This window comes from Capsella rubella, unplaced genomic scaffold, assembly GCF_000375325.1.
Source record: "Capsella rubella cultivar Monte Gargano unplaced genomic scaffold, Caprub1_0 scaffold_6, whole genome shotgun sequence".
NCBI classification, from domain to species: Eukaryota; Viridiplantae; Streptophyta; class Magnoliopsida; order Brassicales; family Brassicaceae; genus Capsella; species Capsella rubella.
This window is the reverse complement of record NW_006238918.1, coordinates 3,208,938-3,224,576: the sequence shown is the minus strand read 5'-3', so window position 1 is coordinate 3,224,576 and position 15,639 is coordinate 3,208,938. Positions and strand designations below refer to the sequence as shown.

The 15,639-nt window shown below is 35.5% G+C and overlaps 5 protein-coding genes across 5 annotated transcripts; 4 read left to right on the top strand and 1 right to left on the bottom strand.

Moving 5' to 3' along the window:
* The first annotated feature begins 102 nt into the window (after positions 1-102).
* Positions 103-2,308, top strand: LOC17882208 (14-3-3-like protein GF14 lambda). Its single transcript, XM_006288474.2, has 4 exons — positions 103-649; positions 980-1,102; positions 1,709-1,825; positions 2,056-2,308. Exons 1-4 carry the CDS (start codon positions 164-166, stop codon positions 2,074-2,076), a joined length of 747 nt encoding a protein of 248 aa, XP_006288536.1. The 5' UTR covers positions 103-163; the 3' UTR covers positions 2,077-2,308.
* Positions 2,309-3,910: 1,602 nt separating this feature from the next.
* LOC17882072 (cyclin-D4-2) lies at positions 3,911-5,913 on the top strand. Its single transcript, XM_006288204.2, has 6 exons — positions 3,911-4,355; positions 4,518-4,604; positions 4,689-4,787; positions 4,869-5,073; positions 5,192-5,319; positions 5,745-5,913. The coding sequence occupies exons 1-6, from the start codon at positions 4,089-4,091 to the stop codon at positions 5,898-5,900; spliced, it is 942 nt and encodes a 313-aa protein (XP_006288266.1). The 5' UTR covers positions 3,911-4,088; the 3' UTR covers positions 5,901-5,913.
* A 2,995-nt stretch (positions 5,914-8,908) lies between these two features.
* On the top strand, positions 8,909-9,781 carry LOC111830068 (classical arabinogalactan protein 4). The gene has a single exon (XM_023780949.1). The coding sequence runs from the start codon at positions 9,073-9,075 to the stop codon at positions 9,502-9,504; it is 432 nt and encodes a 143-aa protein (XP_023636717.1). The 5' UTR covers positions 8,909-9,072; the 3' UTR covers positions 9,505-9,781.
* A 799-nt stretch (positions 9,782-10,580) lies between these two features.
* Positions 10,581-13,395, top strand: LOC17882943 (protein DETOXIFICATION 26). The gene is made up of 9 exons (XM_006289656.2): positions 10,581-10,862; positions 10,945-11,232; positions 11,385-11,638; positions 11,743-11,829; positions 11,943-11,999; positions 12,090-12,328; positions 12,401-12,519; positions 12,647-12,736; positions 12,914-13,395. Exons 1-9 carry the CDS (start codon positions 10,581-10,583, stop codon positions 12,968-12,970), a joined length of 1,473 nt encoding a protein of 490 aa, XP_006289718.1. The 3' UTR covers positions 12,971-13,395.
* On the bottom strand, positions 13,104-14,797 carry LOC17884287 (putative clathrin assembly protein At5g10410). Its single transcript, XM_006287918.2, has 2 exons — positions 14,234-14,797; positions 13,104-14,070 (listed from the first exon to the last, which is right to left on the bottom strand). The coding sequence occupies exons 1-2, from the start codon at positions 14,644-14,646 to the stop codon at positions 13,374-13,376; spliced, it is 1,110 nt and encodes a 369-aa protein (XP_006287980.1). The 5' UTR covers positions 14,647-14,797; the 3' UTR covers positions 13,104-13,373.
* Positions 14,798-15,639: the final 842 nt, after the last annotated feature.

Below are 15,639 nucleotides of genomic sequence, written 5' to 3'. Positions count from 1 at the left end.
AAGCGCGCGTGGGTTTTAATACATTTTTTTTTTTTTTATAATAATCAGCCCACCTGACTCTTTTCCTTTATTCTTCTTCCTCTCTTTCCTTTTTCCATTTTCTTTCAAATTTCCCCAAAAAAAATCAAAATCAAAATAAAAAACAAATCTCTTTCTCTCTCTAATGGCGGCGACATTAGGCAGAGACCAGTATGTGTACATGGCGAAGCTGGCGGAGCAGGCGGAGCGTTACGAAGAGATGGTTCAATTCATGGAACAGCTAGTCACAGGCGCTACTCCGGCTGAGGAGCTCACCGTTGAAGAGAGGAATCTCCTCTCAGTTGCTTACAAAAACGTGATCGGATCTCTACGCGCCGCCTGGAGGATCGTGTCCTCGATTGAGCAGAAGGAAGAGAGCAGGAAGAACGAAGACCACGTGTCGCTCGTCAAGGATTACAGATCTAAAGTCGAGAGTGAGCTTTCCTCCGTCTGCTCTGGAATCCTTAAGCTCCTTGACTCGCATCTCATCCCATCCGCTGGAGCGAGTGAGTCTAAGGTCTTTTACTTGAAGATGAAAGGTGATTATCATCGTTACATGGCTGAGTTCAAGTCCGGAGATGAGAGGAAAACTGCTGCTGAAGATACCATGCTCGCTTACAAAGCAGCTCAGGTTATTTCAATTCTCCAAATTCGTTTCATCTGTGGAATCGATCTGACTTTGGTTTTGGTTGATAGTTTTTGTGTTTAACTCTGTTTCCAAGATTTCTTCTATTGGTAATATCTTCCAAATCTAGTAATTAGTTCCTGATCTAGAAATAGCCTCGAATTGAACCATACTATGCTAATTAAATCTCGAGAAACTAGATTGCTATGTTTCTTCTGTCCTTTTTTTGTTGTCTTTAAGTGTGAAAATTGCTTCTCCACATTGTTATCTTATTTATTTGATTTCAAACTGTGATGGAGATTGATTTGTACCTCTTTTGATGTGATGTTTTTATAGGATATCGCAGCTGCCGATATGGCGCCTACTCATCCGATAAGGCTTGGTCTGGCCCTGAATTTCTCAGTGTTCTACTATGAGATTCTCAATTCTTCAGACAAAGCTTGTAACATGGCTAAACAGGTTACTCTTCTTGTTTCTTTTTCACTTCTTAAGTCTCAAGCAAGAACATCTTTTATTTCTTTCTATGGTATATAAGTCGTTGACCTGAGTTTTTCTCTAGGACAGTTTTCTCCTGTTTCGTGCTTTTTTCCCTATGTTAACTCATATAACTCATTGACCTGAATTTTTTTCAGTTTCTTACTTGATGTTTTGACTAAGAGAATTGACCACTGGTTGAATAGTCTTGTTTTACCTCTATCTTTCTTAAGATGTATTGTTGGATAAAGAAGCAATCTTTATTCCCTTGTGTTTCATTTTGGATCACTTTGAGTGAGGTTGCTTGATGTTTTGACTAAGAGGATTGACCACTGGTTGACTATTTCTGTTTTACCTTATTATCTTAAGATGTTTTATTTGATAAGGAACTGATCTTTGGTCCATTGTGCTTAGTTATAAATCAGCTTTCTTTAATAAAATTCCTATTCTTTTTAAGAATCACAGACTCTTATAATGAGCAAGATTGTTGCCGATACTAGGACTGATGTCTCATTCTGTTTGAGATTTAGTAATGCAGTTTTTGTCGTTGTGGGCGCATTCTAAATTTTGATCCTGGATTCACGATCTTAGGCTTTTGAAGAAGCCATAGCTGAGCTCGACACGCTGGGAGAGGAATCCTACAAAGATAGCACTCTCATAATGCAGTTGCTGAGGGACAATTTAACCCTTTGGACCTCCGATATGCAGGTACCCACATATCTTTATGCCATACCTCGATATTTTACTCTCCATTCAAATTATCCTTCACTGTGAGAAATCTCAAATCTGATCTTAGTGTGATTAGAGTTTTCACCAAAAAATCGAACTGCTCTTGATATATATAATCAGATGCATCATATAGAGACATCGAACAACAATCTGAAAACTGAAATAACCACAAAACCTTGTGTGCTGAGTTATTTCTACTCTATATTCAGGAGCAGATGGACGAGGCCTAAGGATTTAGAGGAAGGGGGAGAGTGTTATGCGCAAGGTCAAATCCATCTCAAAATCCCCAACTCGAAAACTGTGAAAATATTTTTAAGTGTTTATGATGATTATGATTGTGCACAGCTTGATGATTTATCTGCTCTACTAAACCTCTTTTCTCTTTGATATTTGTTGTCTCCCGACTCTGCTCAAGCCTTAAAACCTCTTTCTTCTTAAGACTCCTCTGGTTAAATTATGATCCTTCTACTGTCTCCTCTAGTTAAAAATGGAAACCAAAACTCTTCGTAGTTTTCTGTTGTTGGTGGTGTGAATATAAAACGTCAAATCTTTTTGCGTACCCAATACTAAATAAATCCAGTCAAACCAAGGAAATTTGTCCAACATAAATTGTGGAAGAGTGCGACCAAAGACATGAACACACGTATAAAAGAAGTCGAATCTCATTACACAAAGAGATGCAAAACATCAAAAGTGTACTTGGACCACTTTGTCTGCATTGCATGCATGAAACTATATATAAAAGAAAAATAGAAACAGAGTCTTTGGTCGATTTCTGAGGACACTATAATTGTTTTCTCATATAATTTACTTCAAACTTTTCTTTTCTCCCACCAATCTTTTCAGAGAAAGATACTGTAAAAACCAAAGTTTGCTCGCTCACACGTGATTCCAGTCCACGTTCATTACAAAACTATATAAAGTTTGTCATATTTAAAACTTTTATGTGGTTTAAGATGTAAAATCTTGAATTTAGTATCTGGCTTTTTCAAAAAGTAGTGGTATTATTTTGTTGGGAAACTAGGGATCTCTTATCTTCAATTTTTGGTTTTCAGTTCTTTTGTTCTGAGTATTCCTTTTTCAGTTCTTATCAAGCTTATCAACTTAGAACATAAGAAATGAATCAGTTCTTATCAAGCTTTTACCTACTTCTTTTTTTAACTATTATATAGTAATACTCAGCAAATGAAAAAGATAATAATTGAAAAACCATTAAGACTTGAGATAAGAGTCTAATGCTATATCCTAGTTATTACATAAGAATAAACTTTTGATATGCATTAAATAAATTGTAGCCTCGAGCTCCAAGGTTGGACTTGGTAAGATTCTGATGATTAGATATGTGATTATAAGTACTTAGAAGCATATGATTGTAAGTACTTAGAAGCATAAGAACTCTACCTCATTTTTATGATTCATTTCCATTTGTTTTCAGTGGAAAGTACTTGTTGATAAACCTACTAAAAATTGCAAAAGCGATTTACTATCTAAATTAGTACCTTTTTATCATTATTTTCATTATATTTTTTTATTATACATAAAAGTAATTCAATATAATTTAATTTACATACCAAAATCAAATTACATAATTAAACTTTGAATAGCATAGTCAACACAATTTTTGTTGTTAATATAGATTTAGATTTGTTTATAGTTACATCTCACTGATTTCATCTCTAATAATCTTTACATAATAAAGCTCAAAACATGAAAAGTTATCAACGAATAACTTTAGTTTAGAAAACAAAATGGTTCGCAGTATTTTCCGACTATAAAAGATGGGTATCTAAGTTGTATACAATATGATCTTAAACTATAAAAAACAATGAGCAACCATTGACCCATTTCACATAAATTTTCCTTATTAATTTACATATTATGAACAAAATATTTATTTCCATGATAATATATTGTATGATTTGAATTTTCTCATATTTTCAATATTTTGTTCTATTCTCCTTCACATTTCTTCTCTTACCAAAAAAAAAAACAAATCACATTTTCTTCTCTTCCTTAAATATTAAAAGCTCCTCTCTCTTTCTTTATATATTTTTTGACCCCAAAGCAAATTCTACAAAACAAAAACAAAAAAAATCCATTAAAAAAAAAAAAAAAGAAACAGAGACCAAAATCTTTTCTTCAGTTCAATCTCTAAAAACTATAAGAAGGATTTTTTTCCTCCAAATCCTGTAACAGTAAAATTTTGTATAAATCGAAAAAGCAACAATTTTGACGCTTCACAATGGCAGAATTTGTAGAACCAAATCTCCTATCCACAGAGACCATCAATTTTGATGATGAGAAGAGCAATTTTGTTGACACAGTCTCGATTACTGCTCTCGAGACATTGATTTTTCAGATGGGTTTCCCTCCGGAGAGCGAAGACATCATTTTAGAGATGATTGAGAAAGAGAGACAACACTCTCCCAGAGATGATTACCTCAAGAGACTGAGGAATGGGGATTTGGATTTGACACTCAGACGTCAAGCCCTTGATTGGATTTGGAAGGTCAGATTTTTTTTTGATTTTTTGATTTTTTTTTTCTATCTGTTGGTTGACTCAATTCTCTTACCAAGTCAATAATGTGATGACTTTGATCTGAAAAAGACATGACTTTGCCTTGCCTTATCTTTGATCTGAATATTAACTTTGTGTCCATGATTATTACAGGCTTGTGAGGGGCTTAAATTTGGACCAATGTGTATATGTCTCGCAACAAACTACTTGGATCGTTTCTTATCTGTTCATGACTTGCCTGTAAGTCACATATAAACTCATCCCTGGCCTAAGATTACATAGTCTCTTTGGTTATTGATTGAAAGATTTATGATTCTTCTGTAGAGTGGAAAAGCTTGGACTGTACAACTGTTGGCTGTGGCTTGTTTGTCATTGGCAGCCAAAATAGACGAAACCATAGTTCCAGATTTAATACATTTGCAGGTTCTGTTAATAATATCCCATTGTCTCTAGTTTGTAGTTTTAAAACCAAAGTTAACATTCTAGTATTGATGCCATTGATAGGTTGGAGATCCCCTTTTTGTATTTGAGCCTAAATCAATCCAAAGAATGGAACTTTTGGTGTTGAACGTATTGAGATGGAGGTTACGAGCCGTGACTCCATGCTCTTACATTAGATATTTCCTGAGTAAGATCAATGGCTATGATCAAGAACCACCTAGCAGACTGATATCCAGATCGCTACAAGTGATAGCCAGTACAACCAAAGGTGAAAGATCTATCCTTTTTCATTAGGGTTTGGTTTTTTGAAACCTCAGTTTTGCATATGGACTTAAGTGCTGAAAATGATTGATGGTGGTTGTGAAAATATTGTGATGTGTGGGCAGGTATTGACTTCTTGGAGTTTAGAGCTTCAGAGATTGCTGCTGCAGTTGCTCTTTCTGTTTCTGGAGAACTTAGCACATTACACTATGACAAAGTCTCCTTCACTACTTTCTTCTCACACCTTGAAAAGGTAAGTAAAGTCACCAAAAGTCTCTTTCATTTACAAAATTGGTGTTTGAATGTGTCATACATTGTGAAGAATATGGAAACGTCATGAAACACAGATAAATGCACGTTGTCTATTTATGTCCCCTGTTTGAATCCCCCAAAACTAGTTTGGGTATAGACCAAAAAAAGACCAACTCAATTATAGTCCTCAGCTGTGAAGTCTCGTGACACATTCACATGTTGGTAAAAATGTTTTGTTTTGTTTTGTTTTTTCTCACTCCAAATCTGATGGTTTCCAATTACTTACAATGAAACTAGGTGACTTGGGTCCTCATAGGGACCAAAGAAAAGGGGCTCAAGCTCTTACGTTTTTATTTGTCTGTTTTCATATGTTTTGTTTTCAGTATTGTTTTGTATCTGAGTGAGTGTGTGTGTATGTGTATGCAGGAGAGAGTGAAGAAGATTGGTGAAATGATAGAGAGAGATGGGTCAACTTCATGTTCACAAACACCCAATAATGTAGTCTTACCATTCAAGACTCTTTATTCTCCTTCTCCTCTTTCTCCTTCTTCTGTTTCTTCCTCCCTCACTTCTCTTTCTTAATTTTCTCTCTTTTTTAAATGTCCTGATTAAAATTTTAACCGATAACAAAAAAAAAAAAATCAAAAGAAAAATTGCAGAGTTTTTTTTTCTGATTAAGAGAAATAAATATGAAGATGATTACTATTTTCTTCGTTGGATTGAGTTTTCTTCCGCAGCCGGTTCCCGCCAAATATGAGAGCCAGGGAAAAAAACGACTTTCTTACTGCGAAAGCCCTATCAAAAACATAGTCCGAATTGTAGTAATGGGCTTTCTAATTTAGCCCATGAGCCCAGTTATTTTCCTGGTCTTAGATTAGGATTTGATCCATCAAAAAACCCGTTCGATGGTGTGGCGGATTTGTTGTCCATCTGTATTACAGGCTCTTTATCAAAAGTTACAACCTGAAAATAATATTTTTGTATTTTTGTAAATTGTAGATCACTCCACAAACATGATTATAGATATGATGACATTCAACTATAAATTGTGACAAAAATGTAAACAAGTTTAGACTCTCTCATTTTCTTCTTCTTTTCATAAACCAATAGATTTCTGAGTCAAACTTCAAACTACTTCCCCAAAAACATAACATTTTTTAAAGTTGGGTGTTCTATATATAATCTAATACAATGGTCAATTAGATTAAAATCCAAGTTAGAAAATCTGTACATGGTCCCCTCTGTTTAATGTGTCGGTTTAAGCCTCATAATTGTATTATTGACAAAATGTAATTCAAAATATGACGAGAGATTAAGACCAAAATGAGATCGAGCTAACCAGTGAGATATATAATCAGAGATTAAAGGTTGGTTTAGTCCTAAACCAATAATAACCTGATATTATGATGATTCGGCTGTAAGTTGTTCATGAATACATTAAAATCCTCGTGTACGTACGTTCGAAGATACAAGTCAGACAAATTGTACATTCATCGGCAAACACTATACGGGTAGTTCATTAATCAACAAACATTCCTTGTTTTTTTTCGGCTTATGAAATTTATAAGCTCATAAATCAAAAATGTGTTATATACTACAGTATTTATGAGAATGTCATTTCACATCAAACAACAAATTTTTCAAAAGTAGTGTCTGACTTTGTATCAATCTGTGTACCTTAAACGAAGACTTGGAGTAATAATAACATTTTAGCTAATTAGATTTTTGAAGTGGTTATAGTACGTATCGTTTAGAGAAAGAATAGATGGTATATCACATCGTATAGCCCATAAAAATGCCACCTATGAATGATTCACTAATAAGTAATAAACATTCGATAGAGAGAGAGATACATACACAGATCTTTATAAAAAAAGACACCTTACCAGCCTGGGCATTCGGATATCCGTTCGGATTCGGGTTCGGATGTTCGGATCTTCGGATGTTCGGATATAGACATATAGAATCCGATCGGATATTTTATAATTTCGGGTCGGGTTCGGATCGGATGCTTTCGGGTTTGGTTAATTTCGGATATATCCGAAATATGATTTTGGCGCCGAATATCCAAAGATTTTGATGATTTTTATCCAAAATTGAAAAAAAAAACTCAAAATAGACAGAAATATCCGAAATTTTTAATTTTTTCCGGAATGAAAAATACTAAAAAATGAAAAAATACTAAAAAATGTTGAAATCCTAAATACAAGAAAGAGTAAAACTGAATGTAAAAGTGATTAAGTCAAAAATCTTAAAGATATAAACAAGTAGACAAAACTAATAATATCTTACAAAACATCTTTCATTAGTTCCACACTTCACAAACCTCAAATTCAATTAAATATTTAAAGATTTAAAAATTTAAAGATATATAATCTATTTATGATCGGATAAGTACGGGTATCCGTTTGGACTCGGATAATACCCGAACCCGATCGGATATCCGATTTTTATGAAAACTAAATCCGATCGGATATTACCCACTATCCATATCCGAACCGAACTGCCTACTTCGGGTCGGGTTCGGGTTCGGATTTCGGATACGGTTAATATGCCCAGGCCTACCTTACCTTACCTTACCTTACCATCTGAATCCACCACTGTCGACATAGCCTTTACAGGCTATCTACCACAAAGTCTTATTTTATACATATATATCTTTTTGCTTGCTGCTACCATATAAATTCTCACTGACAGCTCTTTCCAACGGATATATTAGCAAATGTCCAACGGTAACAACACCAATAATATAGTATAATCCATAATCCAAATGATCCATCTATCAGGGTCAGGCACATGGTTTTAATCATCATCACAAATTTAATTTTCTTCACATTTCTTTACTATAATATATAATAGCTAGCTAGCAATGAAAAGAAGGTCTTAAACGAATTATAAACTAATAAACAACTGGTAGATCAAAGAAGACAGAAAGACATGCGAAGTTGCAACCTCTTTGGTTCTTGGAACTGAACATGTTAGCTGTCTCTCCCTCCCCCACATTTGCTATTGTCTTCTCTCTTCTCTCTATAGCCTTAATAGTTTTGCGCCTAACGTAGTGATACTAGTTTTCTATATTATCATTTTACAACAAATATGTATATCTATCGGATTCTCTCTCTCCAATTATATAATTCACCACCCAATCACAGCTCAATAAGTCCAAAGTTTATTCACCTAATCATAATTAACGTCTTCTCTTAAGCTAACGTTAATTTTCATGATTGTGGCTTGTATATTAAGGAAAGTCAATATAATTATACTCCACCAAGACCAAGATGTTCAAAAGTTCATCCGCCTAATCAATTTTTATGTTTAAAACTTCCATTTGTAAATCAATTTTACCTTTTACAATTTACAGTATCTGTATGCTCATTACTCATCATAAAACATTGAATTAAACATCTAACTTAAATAAATAAATAAAAATAAAAAAGAGAATTTTCTAATGCATAGGCCTCGGACTCGGAGAGTAGATGGGAGATAGGCAACCCCATGTTCCAATTATGCGTTTGCATGTTAGTCTGCAAAAATTTTCTTTAATTAAATTATTATACAATAAAAAAGATTTTTAGGAATCTTGTTTAATTAAGTCGAAATATAATTATCACAAATTTTGCTCCTTTTTATACATGTCTTCCATTTCTCCTTCACCTTCACAATTCTCTCATTATCTCATAATCTCTCTCTCTCTCACTCTAAAACCTCAAGAAGAAGAAGCATTCTACAAGAAGAAACAGAGAGAAAAGGAGATATGGGTTCCAAGATCGTCCAAGTTTTCTTGATGTTGGCTCTATTCGCCACTTCAGCTCTTGCTCAGGCCCCTGCTCCTACTCCCACCGCAACTCCTCCACCCCCGGCCGCTACTCCTCCTCCCGCAACTCCTCCTCCGGTAGCAACTCCTCCTCCAGTCGCCACCCCACCACCAGCAGCAACCCCAGCCCCAACCACCACCCCACCACCTGCCGCAACCCCAGCTCCGGCTACTACCCCACCGTCTGCTGCTCCTTCTCCGGCTGATGTTCCCACCGCCTCTCCACCAGCACCGGAAGGTCCCACCGCGAGCCCAAGCAGTGCTCCAGGACCTTCAGATGCAGCTGCTGCCCCAAGCGCCGCTTTCTCCAACAAGGCTTTCTTCGCCGGAACCGCCTTCGCCGCTATTGTCTACGCCGCCGTTTTGGCTTGAGAACCTCTTTTTTTTTTCATTTACATTTTCCCTCAATTATTTAAAATCTTTGGTGTTATGTGGAGAATTTGATTTATATTTTCGTATTTCACAATTTCATCGTTAATTTTTTTTTTTTTTTGGTTATTATGCTTTCGGTATGTCGGAACGTGGAAAAGTAATTATTATCTTGGTGGAGACTAATGGAATGATGACACGTGTAATTTGCTATTGGTATGTGAAGGGGATTCATATGTGAATCTGTTTATGTAAATTCAACGCTAAAAATATTTCATTATTCTTTCGTCTAAACATAATCTTACGGATCGCTTTTGCAGTTCAGTCCAAGAAAATTATGTTTAGGATCAGGAATTATAATAGAACTCATGGTGTTGCTTTGCTTCAGATCAAAATATATTAAGTTGACGTAATGTGTGTAGTTATTTGTCAAATGAAAGATGACTCAATAAAAATAAATTACTAAAAATAACAGTCATGTGGACAACATTAAAAAAAAAAAAAAGTCCATTAGTTCGATATGGCCAACTAAGTACACAGCCTAATCAATGATATTGGCAAGCAATTTTATGATTTGGTACATCTTTCGGTGTTTTCTCGTTATGTCTTATGTCGTTTGGTAGTGAAGAATACACTAATTCGTTACAAGAAATTTATCAATGTCTTTGGTTTTGGATATTGTGAAATGTTTCTTTACTTCTGGTGATTAACAACTACCTTCGTTTTAACATCTCGATTCTAATATGCACTTTAATTTTTTTATTTTTTTTTTACAACAATCAGTTTATTAATCAACAAAAAATATATATAAATTTACTGTTATAAATTAATCTTTACATATGCGATAGAAAAACAAGTAGTTGTGTAATCCATGGCATCATGATGTCCTAAACCATATAAACCTTTAAATAGTTAGCTAAGAAATTGAATGAAAAAGAGGTACTAAAGAAAATTAAATAATATTTATTGCTACTTACCCGCTAGCTATCAAGAAAAAATACTACTTAACTCGAAAATCTTCGAAGTGATCTTTCATTTCGATCAACTCCCATATTTTCATACTCGAGCAATTTATGAAAATGTATAAAAAAGAGGGCGAAGCTAAAGCAATAGAAGAAGAAGCAGCCATTCCTCTTCTGAGAGGTCAGAATGCGGCAGAGGAATGTGGAGGATTGAAGAGAGAAATATGGATCGAGACCAAGAAACTATGGTATATTGTTGGACCGTCCATGTTTACCGGACTCGCTACTTACTCGATCCTCATCATTACTCAAGCCTTCGCTGGCCATCTTGGTGATCTTGAGCTCGCTGCCATCTCCCTTATCAACAACTTCACACTCGGCTTCAACTACGGTTTACTCGTATGTGCACACTTAAAAGCATTTTCCTGGATTGTATGATAATGTTTATATTGATGTTTTACATATTCTAATACATGATCAGCTTGGGATGGCGAGTGCGTTGGAAACGTTATGTGGTCAAGCGTTTGGGGCGAGGAAATATTACATGTTGGGAGTATATATGCAGCGATATTGGATCATTCTATTCTTATGTTGCATCTTGCTTCTTCCTACGTACTTATTCGCGACGCCAATCCTTAAGTTTATTGGCCAGAGTGACGATATTGCGGAGCTCACAGGGACCATTGCCCTTTGCGTCATTCCTGTCCACTTCGCCTTTGCCTTCTTTTTTCCTCTCAATCGATTCCTACAATGTCAGCTCAAGAACAAGGTATATGTTTCCTAGTTTGTGGTCTTTGATTATTAAATTACCAACAAAATAAATAATATCCCACTCCCCTCCATGATCACATGAAGCTAAATACGTACGTACAATTAAAAATAAATGTGTTTGATTACTCATTTTACATTATGTCTAAGTAGGTGATTGCAATTTCAGCTGGAGTATCACTTGCGGCTCATATTCTCGTGTGCTGGTATTTCGTGTATGGGTATAAACTTGGAATCGTAGGGACCATGGCTAGTGTAAACGTGCCTTGGTGGTTGAACATCGTCATCTTATTTGTGTACAGCACACGTGGCGGCTGTGCACTGACTTGGACTGGCTTCTCTTCCGAAGCTTTCACCGGACTTTTGGAATTCACAAAACTTTCCGTCTCTTCCGGAATCATGCTTTGGTACCATTCGTACAAAAGTCCCATTTCTTTCACATCGTTTATGTATTAGTTTAGGCTTATATGAGTCCAAAACAAGTTCTTACAATATTTTTTTGCCGATATAGCTTAGAGAATTGGTACTACAAAATACTAATCTTGATGACTGGAAACCTAGTCAATGCGAAAATTGCAGTGGACTCCTTATCCATATGGTACGTTTATGCTCACCAATATTTTGTTTGATTGAGAAATTTTTTACTATTTTTTCGGAAGAATAGACATTTTTAAGCTGTTAACGTACTGAACCTTTTTATGTTGTTGCCAGCATGTCGGTAAATAGTTGGGAGATGATGTTTCCACTTGCATTCTTTGCGGGAACCGGGTAACATATATAAACTCGGGACTCTATTATATATATGCACATAAATGTCTATATATAGTTATCGTACAAATAATGATTATTGCTTTGCAGAGTTAGAGTGGCAAACGAACTAGGAGCTGGTAACGGCAAAGGAGCAAGGTTTGCAACGATTGTGTCCATCACACTATCGTTGACCATCGGAGTATTCTTCACTGTGTTGGTCGTATTTCTCCATGGCCAAATCGGTTCCATCTTTTCTTCAAGTGAAGCTGTCCTAAACGCAGTCGATAGCCTTTCTGGTCTCTTAGCCTTCACTATTCTTCTCAACAGTGTGCAGCCAGTTCTTTCCGGTACGCCTCTTTTATTTTCACAAACCGGGTCAACAGAAGTGTGTTGACTTTTGATATTTTATTTGATTAAAGGTGTTGCGGTTGGTTCGGGTTGGCAGTCATACGTGGCATATATAAATTTGGGATGCTACTACCTTATCGGGCTTCCGTTTGGGCTTACTATGGGCTGGGTGTTCAAATTTGGAGTTAAGGTTTGCCACGTTGTTACAAAATGTGATGCAGTCGGCAAATATTTTATGTCGGCAAATATGGAGTGTTTGATATATAACATTTGTGGAGATGAGCTAATATATGTGTATGCATTTGAAATGTTGATAGGGAATATGGGCCGGTATGATATTCGCTGGAACCGCAATTCAAACAATGATATTAATAATCATCACTACAAGATGCGACTGGGATAATGAGGTAACAACTAGAAAAGAACACTACAAAAGTATAATTTTCATTTAAATTGTAGTCATTTTTGAACTGTCATGGCTAGTGTGTTTTGTTTTGTTACCTCTTTGGTTTAGCCAGAGGGATACTATATGGGGAAATACGAAGTAACTGTATGTGTACGGTGTGTTTTAATAAACATTGCAGGCACATAAAGCAAGTGTGCGCATTCAGAATTGGTCAGTCCCTGACGCAAGAAACTGAAGTTGGTATTTTCATTGCCTTTATTTGAGTAAAAGACATTATCCTATCGTTTCAATCTCACATGTAATATCTGGTTCGGTTTTCTAAACCGAAACCGAAGCAATAACCGATTTGTATTTGTTATTCAAACCAGTTATCCACACGTTCACTTCATAAATGTCATAAGAAGTTGTATTTACATACAGAATCACTCTTCTCCTTCTGTCTTTATAAAATAAGGATTCAAGCACAATTCAAAAAAATGACACAACCAATTCCAAGACAAAAAACCAAATTAAACCATAGAGCTAGTTGGTATGTACTGTATATATATTTTCATAGTGAGACGCCATCGGCCTTACCATGCATGTGTAGACCGGATCTTTCCTCACCTTATTGGACCAACCAAACCATCTATCAAACGTTACGTACACAGACTCAACCAGACCGACTCATTCGTCATTCCGTTGGATTCATCAAATGTTACCCATCCGGGATCCCATGTTACCACCTCGCGTGTTGCTGTCTCAGAGTCGTCGAATGTTACCCATTCGGTCTGAACTGAACCGGTCAAATCAACCATCTCCTCATCGTCCTTGACCGTGTTCTGAACCGAACTGACAAATTCAACCATCTCCTTGTTGTCCGTTACCGTTTCAGCCTTCAACATCTCAACCAAACACCAAAAATCTTCTGCCAGACGTCTGTAACGCCAAAAAAACCCACTCAAACTCTCCTTGCATTCTTCAAGTCTCCCCAAAACCTGACTCAAATCTTTCAAACCGGAATCACGAACTGGTTTGACACCCGGTTTAATTAATCTTTCACTCAACACTTGAAGCCGTACTACGATCAATATCATAACCGTGAAGTAGTCTTGAATCACGAGCTCTCTGATCTCGTCCACGATCTTGTTTTGGAACATAGGTGGAATCTCCGGTCTGGTACATATGTGCTCAAAAAAACATACAAGGAAATCGGTTTGTCTCATAATATACCCGGTTTGGTAGGACGAAACACGATCTTTCTCTTTAGCTCTGTCTTTTGAGCTCTCCATTAAACTTGGAAAAGATCCTAATACCTTCGAAATCCACGAGAGATGATCCAAATATAGTCCATACCTGAATCAAAAAAATAAATTTATATATAAAATATCATAATAAACCAATGTCGGTATGATCAAGTATATGCATTGAACAAGTCCAAATAAGTCGATAAATGTCACAATCGATTAAAAAGAAAACTAACGGAAAAAAATAAGAAGAAGAAGAAAAAGTAAATTACCATCTAACCCATTGAGACAACTCTTGCGCTAGACTTGAAGATTTGTCCCAAAACTCTCTCAGTTTAAGTTTGTTCCAACCATGATCGAGCCCTTCAAACCTGTCTCTTGATGATTTGATAAGCTTGTGTAAGACGATCAGAGATTTATTGGCCACGAAAGCGTTCTTCGTGACACGTATCCTCCATAGAGCCGCTGCTAAAGCCGCCGGGGCATAACGGCTGTTAGAGTACGAGATAACGTCGGAGACGTAGTCACTGTTTGGTGGCTTGTGGGAAGTATGAGTTGTTGATTTCAAGAGCGCTAGGTGAATGTTTTTGACGGAATTGGAGCTGAAACTATGAACCAACCTTGCTTTCCCTAGAGAAGCTTTGTCTTTGACTTTTCCTATGAAGAGTGCTTTGAGTTCCTGCATTCTCACGATGGAGGTACAGGAAGAAAGTAAAAACGACGAAGCTAATTTGTTTTTGTGAGGTTGGAGTTTGGTGTTTTATAACCACCCAATGTTTGATTCATTTTCCATTTTTCTTATACTTTCCTTTTATTTCATTGTTTCTTTACTTATATACGAGAGTTTCCTTTAGGAAACATCCCAATTTATTATTTATCTGTTTTTTGGTCGACATCCAAATTTGATTAATTTTCCTTTTCGTTCCTATTAATTTTTGTATCTATCCTCCTATCATTCCAAAGTCGTCGATCCTTTATAAAACATATATTAAACATGACGAGTTTATAGTCAGCTAATGAAAATTGCTGTAATTTTAAAATAAAATGTTGATTTTTGTATTGTTAATGAATAAGTCTGTCAACCACTATGTTATTTTAATACATAGTTGATTTGTATTGTAAATGCATAAGTTTACTAATATTGTTTTTTTTTTGAGGGGTTAAATACCAATATTGGACTTAATGAATAGATATACATATATTGTCTTTAACCAGTTAATTATAGATTATGAGAAGTATAAGTTATTGGCTATGACAATTACAATAACACATCTAAATAACATCTAAATTCCTATGTTTTTAATTTATCAATCATTTTAAAATAGATAAAATGATTAGAAACTAATAATAAAGTTAGTCAGATAGGTAGTAAAAAACAAATAAGTAACCAAATCACATGACAATTTGAGATATTCTAATGATTCCTAATTTCCAATAAATGATGTTTTTTTTTTTTAAGTTACTTGTTATGTATGAAATCAATATACAACCATAGATGTAAAGAAATCACTTAAGATTTGGGTATTGAGAAAGTTCTTCTGTGCTTTTGTAACAGTAGACATAGTATATGGTTCGATTTCACAGCAGCAAGTAGGTACCAGCGAATTCAACTCACACAAAGATACAAGACAAGCAGTATATGAGAATACTTTTTAAATGTCAACATGAATGATATATA